General features: G+C 39.2%; 1 protein-coding gene across 2 annotated transcripts in view; it reads left to right on the forward strand.

Annotated features, from left to right (window-relative positions):
• Positions 1-9,023, forward strand: part of IKZF3 (IKAROS family zinc finger 3) — a 91,235-nt gene that overhangs the window by 74,230 nt on the left and 7,982 nt on the right. Inside the window, exons 1-2 of one of the 2 annotated variants that reach the window (XM_040245476.1) lie at positions 8-1,100; positions 1,215-1,331. In XM_040245476.1, coding sequence (XP_040101410.1) covers positions 1,247-1,331 — 85 coding nt within the window. In that variant the 5' untranslated portion in view covers positions 8-1,100; positions 1,215-1,246. Of the gene's footprint in view, positions 1-7; positions 1,101-1,214; positions 1,332-9,023 lie in introns of those variants that run through there. The other variant, XM_040245477.1, reaches the window with a different exon arrangement.

Raw genomic sequence — 9,023 nt, forward strand, 5'->3', positions numbered from 1 at the left:
GACTGTATGTGTCCCACAAAGTTTAAAATACTCTCTGACCCTTTATAGAAAAAGGTTACTGACCCCTACCTTGGACTAGCATCATGTGCTAAAATTTAAAGCCTTGTATTTAGAGCAGCTGGTGTCTCTTTGAACTTCAGATGTAAACCCTTACTGGGTACTGCATGCTGTACCAGACTAAATTATACTACACTTATTCCAGTTTGATTCTATGTTGGCACTATTTATATATTATTTCAGTGCTTCTCAATTCTTGCTGCATCTTAAAAATCATCTGGAAAGCTTTAAAAATACTGTTGCCTAGGCCCCTACACCAGAGATCCTGATTTAACTGATCTGAAAGGGGGCCTGGGCATAAGTGTGTCTTATATGCTCTTCAGGTGATTCTAATATTCAGGCAGGTCTGAGAACTACAGACCTATACCACTTGAAGTTCTGTTTGTGGATTGACAATCAGACCATATTGTTAGTCAGTTTTTATTCACATTTTTCATTAGAAATATAATAAAGATCCATTATACAAATTGCTCTATAATTTCAAGACAGAAGTGTTGCTCAGGGAAATTTTAACCGAGACAGTTTTGAAATGTGAAGAGCATAAGAAACAGACAATGCCGAGACCAGAAAAATAGAATTTAAAAGATAGGAACTGAAAGGAGCATGCTGGAAAAAAAAGAAAAAACCACTCAGAATTTCAATACACAAATCACTGAGTAGATTTCTTGCTGTCTGGGTAAGTGTATCTATTTTCAAAAGTGCTATTAACATAAACAGAGCAGTAAATCTGGGGCACCATCCTTTTTTTTTTTTTTTCAAAGTTGTTAAGAAGAATTATATCAGTCTGCAGGTGTCACACGCAGTTACTCAGAATCAGAAAGAAGGCTGATCGGGGGTTAGAAGATCTCCATCTATCTATCTTTTTGCAACCAACCACGTCCAGGCTGTTTATTTAATACTTCCTCTTGCTAATGAAGGTACTTGTTGGGGATGGGTCGGGCTTTCCCATGTCAGCATAAGACTGCAAGATTTGAATGTGCCCTGGTGTTGGCTTCACTGACCACAGCAGGTACCCCAAGCAAGAATCTGAGCAGTAATAACAGGTAACAACAGAGTTTGCATCAGACCTCTGAGAGTTTTCCTTCCAGTGTATTTCTTTTTCTCTCCATTTATCATCGTGTTCTTTTCCCTCTTCTTTTTTCATTTTTCCAAACCAGCAAGTGTGGAGGCAAGACACATCAAAGCAGAGATGGGAAGTGAAAGAGCTCTCGTTCTGGACAGATTAGCAAGCAATGTGGCAAAGCGAAAAAGCTCAATGCCTCAGAAATTCATTGGTAAGAATACAACCCTTTTTCCTGCTGTTGTTAGCAGATAGTTTGAATGAGATAACATAGGATGCTTACTACCCAGGCCTTTCCTAGTTTAATCTCTGTTAAGATAATTGATTTTTCCATTTACAAGTTTTATTCTTTGGGATTCACTTTGATAACTAGAGCAAATAAAATAAAATATTTTTAACTAAAAAATCTTAACTACTAAAGAGAGGAGTATTTGGTATCCAGTATCTTAAATGAAGTTGGTGTTAGAAATGCTGTTCCTTCCTCTTTATTTTGAATGACATATGTTGCATGAGAGAGTTTGTGCAATTTACACCAGTAAGATGTTCAAGATAGCATTTTTGTAATCTTTTGTAATTATATTTTACAAGTTGGTTCCCTTATCATGCTCAAACTTTTTTCAGGCTCTAAAATGTATTGCTATATTTTCTTGAATTTGATTGAGAATTGGTTTTAAAAGAATGTGGTTGAGAATGCATAGATTTAAATAACAAGGTTTGATTTAGTCACTTGTCTTACTGGAGTTAATTTTTATACCATTGGTTTTCACATTGTCAAAAAACACAGCAAGAATGAGATGGCTAAGAAATAATTATGTCCGTTAAGGTGTTAGGACTGCCAAATGGCAGAAATATTTTGTTGAACTCTCCCAGATGTTTACATAAATGTGACTATGATATTTAAAATAGATTTGTATTTGTGGAGTAGGCAGCTGAATTGAATGTATCGGTTTTGCTATAAATTGAAAGTCAGTGATATTGAACAAAAATAGTTATCACACAAAAATAGATCTTCCTCAACACCAATAATATTTTAGAAACCTGTCAGTCTGTTTTTCCAAAGCTGTTGCTACTGTTGATTTTTTACTTCAGTTCTTTTGTGTTTATTCTTTTCAATAGCTTTTACAGATATCAAGCACCTGCCTGGTTTTTTAATCTGATTAAATTTTATTCTGGTCTAGGTAATTTCTAAATTCTGGTCTAATTAGGTTTTTAATTTTATGTGAATTATAGAGATATATTGAAGGAACCCATATATTCCAAAGCTATCCAGTTTGGTCTTTATGCTTATTTATTTTATGTTGATTGGCTGAGAAGTTTTTGTATCCTTATAGTTACTGTAAGAATAAATCGTGTCAGACTAAAGTTGGTGCATTTCAATTTAGAGAGACTCTTCCCTCATTACCAACTTCCCTCTCGTGGAGGGAAGTGTCAGGGGACATGCAGTGACTTCCATATGGAGTTTAGGCACAGTGGACGAATCATGACACCAAGACATTATATTAAAATATTGCTCATACATCTTTTGAGCTGTACTTGTGTAAAGAGGTTCTGGCTGGAATACAAAAGGAAGCTTGAATTATTATTCTGTGCCATGAGTATAATGTAATTTGGGGGATGTTTTGACTGTAGAAATGGCTGCAGCTGATGTAGGTGGAGGAATATGGGGAGAAATGGGCAAGAAAAAAATGTAAAGTGACTTAATTTCAATCCACTTATGGTCCATGCATGTTGGTCTAAGAGAATTAAAGTATGAGAGAAGGTACTTAGTTCATATAATTTCCTTAAACCTGTCCTTGAACTAAAGCCCTACTTAATAAGTTGCTTTGGTATTTTCATGGGTTTAAAAACACATGTTTCGTATGTCCAAGTCCATGCCATCTTGCTTATTGCATCAGGGATCCATTCCATTTGTTTAAGACCGTTATGACCAGAGGGTTTTCACTCTTCCATTTCCTGACTCAGGAGGGATGCTGATCTGGTAGGTACTGATTTCTCTCATCTTCTGAACCATCATGTTCTCTCTGCTGGCATCAGGAAACCCAGTCTAGTTAGCTCTTGATTTGAGCTGAGGTAGCAACTTCAGGACTTCAGGGCCCTGAATAGCTGGGGGAATTTTTTTTTTTTTTGTAAATTGTGGTAATGTGCAGTAGGAAGAGCACTGGATTAGGAGCCAGAAGACCAGGTTCTGATTCCAGTTCAGTCATTTCTTAACTGTGTATGTTTAGACAAATCACATAACCTTTCTGTGCCTCTGTTTACTCATCTGTGAAATGAATAGACTGAACAGGTGATAAAATGATCGAGAAGGTCCCTCCCAGCTCCATCATTCTGTAAGATGAAGTATAAAAGCCAGCAATTATGAGCACCACTTTAAGTCAATATGTATAACTTCAGACAACTTTTTTTCTCAAGATTGTATAGATACGATATGTTATTGTATGTTTATTGTATGTTATAAGCCATATCATATAATTTAGGGTGTTTTCTTCAGAAAGGTGTCATTTAACCTGAGTAACTATGAAACATGTACATTAGTTCAACATTTGCGTACTTTACTTAGAATATCGCTACCGATTCTTCCACTCTTTTTGTCCATTCATTTATCATGCACATGTCTATGGAGGTCCTGCCATGTGTGTGGCAGTCTGGTTCCTAGCACTGTTCTCATCTTCTAGCATTAGCTTATACCCTGAACCTTAAGAGATTTTTTTCTTTTTACTAAAACTCTCTGAATCACTTAACTTAATCAACCTTTTTGATAGAATAGTATAATTTCAAAGGGGAACTAAAGGAACATTATAACACCATGCAGTATTCAGGATGTAGTGATATAAGACTTGTGGAGCTAATATCTTCCCTCCCTCTTTTCTCTCCTCTATTTCCTCTCCAAGGCACCATTTTCTGAAAGGATTCAGCTGCCAGAGAAATGGCAATGGGTAAAATGTGAAGGAAGAATGAGTCACTCCCTTTAATCCTGGCTGATGGTTGCACAGCTCCCAGACCAGCCTTGGCTTCTCTGACCTCTTGAACTGTGAGGGTAAAGGTGAAGATTATACCATCAGGTCAGCCTGTTACTTTCCTAACAGGCTTGAGATAATTACCCGTAGAAAGCATTTTCACCCATTAGAGATGACGGAGGAAGCAGGATGGATTGTATTGTCTAAATGCATTTAGAAACACAAACACATGCCTCTGTTGAAGAGTAAGGAGGAGAAAATCACCCAAGGAGGAGAAAAATGAATCACCTTTTTTAAAATTCTCCAAGAAATGTTGTATCACTTTCTATAAAATGGGAAATAAATTGACACACATTCATTAGAAATCAGCATCTTTACGTCATCAAAATAATTCTTCTTAGTTGTCCTTTCCAAAGAAGACCTTGCTTTTAGCACCTAACCCCCATAGGGACTGTCTTTTCTCTGAATCTTTCTCTCCGGTTACAGACTTGCTTGACTATACTTCTAACTAGGCCATCTTCAAATACTTGGCTCAAAATAGAGGCCAGATTTCTCTCCTGGAGGGAGGAGAAAAATGACTACATTTCTGCATATTTCTTTTTCTGATTTTCATTCTTTCTCCAAAAACAGATGTGTTATTCAGACCAAAGTGGTTACCATAGCATCTCCCTATTTTTTTTAATTTCATGTATTACTTTATTAAAGGAAGTTTTCACGTTGAAAAGAACATGAAAAAAGATCTCACTCACCCCCGGTAAACATGTCGTGAGGTTTTGACACTTCAGCAAACACTGTCGGTTCTCCCTGTGAAGTAACTAATGAGAAATTGTCTGCTTTGGTTAACAGGGTGACAGGAAGCAGTTTTAATGCCTATTTCTAAAAGCAAAAAGTATCTTCTCCCGTCTCTTCCCAAAGGGCCGAAATCCCTAATCCTATAAGCATCCAAAGTCATAGCCTTTTTGAACTTGAAGGAATATTAGGAACCAGTAGGTGAAGTTTGTTGTTCATTAAGAGAGGAAGGGGGATGGGAAAGATGGAGAGACGCAGCTAGTAGGTGACAGAGCAGGGCCAGAGCCTGGGTCTGTAATGTGCTGCGGTCCAAGGCCTTCCTTCTGCAGAAAGTCACCCAGAGCCGTACACGTCCTGTGTGCTACACGGGGGCTTTTAAAAGGGGAGGATCTAGTCACTGAAAGCTGGTGGAAGAAAAATTCTTGAAGGCCAGTCATTCTCTCTTAAGGGTGTGTTTTCTTGAGAAAAGAGCTGTGGTGACTCCATCAGGGCAGATGACAGCCAAATAGCACTTCATGGTGACTCACAGAGGACAAAGGCTTCTGCAGCAACCGAACGTGGTCTCCAGCTCAGTTTTCCTCACCGCCACCCCCACAACTCTCTCTTTTCTCTCTCCTCCTTCCTGCTTCTTGTTCTGTGGCTGCCTACCCTCTGTTCTCCTCCTCCTGGAAGAGGTGTTAGCCACTTCAGTCTCACTTAGAGTGAGATCAGAGCCATCACCATCATCAGATATTCCACTTACCCTACTTACCTGCCCTTTTTTAGGCGGAGGATATGAGCTTGGAGTAAGAGTAAGTGATGATACACATGGGAAATGGTATGAAGGTATCAGCAGATACAATTAAGTGATTTGAAGAAGCTTAAAGACTTCATGAAAACCCTGGTGTTTCACATTACCCTGTTGTGATGACTATCACATGAGAATTGTTATTTTTCTAATGTCAAAATCATTTCTCCTCCTCGTCAAAAAAAAAAAAAAAAATCTTTCAATGGCTTCTCATCAGAATAAAATCTAAACCACCCAGGCGCTCTGAGCCTTTCACAATCTGTCTCTAAGTTGTCTTTTCTAAATGTATCATTTCAGCCAGCTAATCTTTTAATTCAGCCGTAATGAACTACTCCCACTTCTGTTATCATTCTTTCCATGCTCACTGTCTGGAATGCCCTCCCTCCCATCTGCCCTAAACCTCCACGTGGTCTACATTCCCACACTGTCCTGAGTCCTCTCTCTGTCCTCCCCCTGGCAATCCAGGTGGGTTTAACAGTCTGCTTTTCGTGATATATGTAACTGTCTCCATCACCATCACTTCCACCACCTCAGATTTCAAGCAGACTTTAGAGGAAGAATAAATTAATATTTGTCCCATGTTATTTGGCATATTTGAGGTATGGTATGTATTTTCCTCTCTCTGCTATCTTGGCTACTCTAAACTTTGTTCCACCACATAGTATTAAGGATACTAATATGTAATGAAATTGTGTACATGCTACATCTCCTGTTGGATTGCAATTAAGTCTGTATTCTTCAAAGCTCCTAACATGGTATGAAGCTAACAACAATAATAATAATAGATCTGCCACTTATTGAGTGCTCACATGCCCCTGTCATACACTTACGGACATCATGACAACTCTACGCATCTAGATCTTTATTGAATGCCTGGTACTGGTCCATATAGAACAAAGCATAGTTGCTTTTCTTTGCTTACGGGAACCATCCCAGCAGAGAATCCAGAGTCATTGCTGGTGGTGGGATTGAGACACGGGTAAGGTTGCAGCCAGGAAACAGTTAATGCTCAAACACTTACTGAAATACATGGGCCCTTGGATCACAGCTCCATTTACCAGCTGAGCAACCTGTGTGAATTAGTCAACTTGTTTGTGCCTTAAGTCCTTCATCTGACTAAGAGATGATAATTCATCTTAGGTTAAATGAGATAATAGGCTAAGTACCTAGGACAGCACTGGGTATATAGTAGGACTCAATAGATAGTAGCTATTCTTCTTCGTATTTACACATAAGGCCCAGTGCTTGGTACTGTGAAGTAGAGAAGTAAACAGGTTAGAGGGGTGGATCTTGTCCCTGGATGCCCAAGGCAGACATCTGAATCCACGTGCCCAGCTAAGGTCCCTTTTAGCTCTAGGCTATGATTCTGTACTTTCAGGTTGGCACTTGGCAGCCAAAAACCATATGCCCTCACTACATTGCCACAACTCAGGACGGGCAGATGCTCAGTTCAGGGTTACCAGAAGCCTAGGCAGTAGGGATTGACACCTTTAAAAGGAATCACAGGTAGGGAACAGCCCAATGAGGCAGCCTGGGTTTCTAAACTTAGGACTTGTTGTTGCCATTTGTATTCTCATTGGAAGAAAACCTCAACTTCAGCCCAAAGCTGCTCTCATTAATCACGCAGAGGTGTGGTTTGATTTTGACTAGAAGCTGGACTGGAGGCTCTGAGCAGGTTTGGGAGCAGTTACACTCTTGTGGTTTGACTAACCTTTTTTATGAGTGTGTTACTAAAGAAACGTGAGCTGCTGGCTTTTCAATTACTGTAGCTTACCCCTCCTGAGTTTCATACACATTGAGTCATCGTGTCTACAGGTGACTGATAATCATCTGCACTACTCAAGTTACCGTAACTCAGAGATGAGGGGATCTGATGAGGGCAGGTTGCGTGCACGTGAAGATCTGAGGCTCTCCCATCTTCTTAAAAATGAACAATGGTCTGCGTTAACCACAGAACTCAGTCACATATTTCCACATCCAGAGCTGATTTTCCTCTTGCTGTTTTGCCTCTTACAACCTTAGCACTCAGCTGTTTTCTGACATGTGCTGCAGGTGGTAGAAGACTGTGAAATCGTTGGCCTAAGTAGGCAAAACAAACTCTTGGGAGAAAGAATAAAAGCAGAGGTTGGGATGTGCCTGCCCCACCTAGGAAACTTTTTGGAGCCTCTCTGATAGGCGAAAAGATAAAAAGACTTCCAGAGATTCCTGGTATTTGGAGGAACTAAGTAGAGTTAGCTCACTGAAAAATCATCAGTAACGTTGAAAAGGCCAGGAAACCAAAGTTCATCATTTCTGTGTCACTTTCAGGGGAATGAATATTTGTGACTTAAGCCAGCTTTCGTATTCCAGTCTCATTCTTCCAAACAGCTCTGATCAGAGACACATCCAGTCTGGCACTTGAAAGAACTATTGATTACTTTGGCAAAGGTCTTTTTCTGTTCCTTTTTATTGAGTAGTTAAGGCACGGTGATTTTCTTAACATATTTTTTCTCTCAGGTATTTGTCTGGAAGCTGTCAAGTTGGCCTTAAGGTAGTGGGGATGCAGGACAAATCCATCTGATTAGGTCTTTTAGCAAGTCTTTCTGTCTCCAACTTCTCACTGTTCTGGTCCACCTTACACGTTGCTGTTACGTTAATATCCTTAAAATAACATTCTGACCGCAAGCCTCTCTTGCTCCAGAGCATAAGAGGTTTGCCATTGTCCAGATCTAAGCCCTACTGTTTGTTGATTGTTCAGAGTGGGCATCGTTTGGTCCCACCATGTGTTACCTTTTTTCAACATTCCCCAAAATGTTGGAGGCAAAAGGCTGGGAGGCTCACGGGGATTTGAAAACCTTGATCTACGTGGCTAGAAAATTATTTTCTTTTTAGTTCTCTTTGAATCTTCCTGATTATACCAAGGAGAAAGATTTTGACTTTATTAGATGTTAGTTGTCTTCAGCACTAATCGCACACTCGTAAACTCTATTTTTAGCAAAGAAAGAGGGGATCTTTGTCTACAGGTACTTACAGTATCTGATCAAACTTTAATAAATTGCTGTGTTTCGTTGTCTTTATTTTTCATAGTTACCTTCTATTTGTGGCAAGTGACTCTGGTTTTCCATTTATGTTGGTGATATAAAGTTTCCTTAAAAAAACAAATTTCTTTTAGCAAAAAAGGAAAGAAAGAAAATGCAAGCCGATTCAAACCAAAAAAAAAAACAACACCAAAACCCTAATGTCTACCAAGTGCTTTCAGTGTGCTGTTCTAAGCTCTTTCTAGTTAAGGTAGATACAATTATTATCCCCATTTTACATGAGGACACGGAGCCACAGACAGGTTAAGGAACTTACCCAAGCTCACACCACTGGTAATGAGGAGGCAGCATCCATT

This window comes from Oryx dammah, unplaced genomic scaffold (assembly GCF_014754425.2).
Source record: "Oryx dammah isolate SB20612 unplaced genomic scaffold, SCBI_Odam_1.1 HiC_scaffold_8, whole genome shotgun sequence".
Classification (NCBI taxonomy): domain Eukaryota; kingdom Metazoa; phylum Chordata; class Mammalia; order Artiodactyla; family Bovidae; genus Oryx; species Oryx dammah.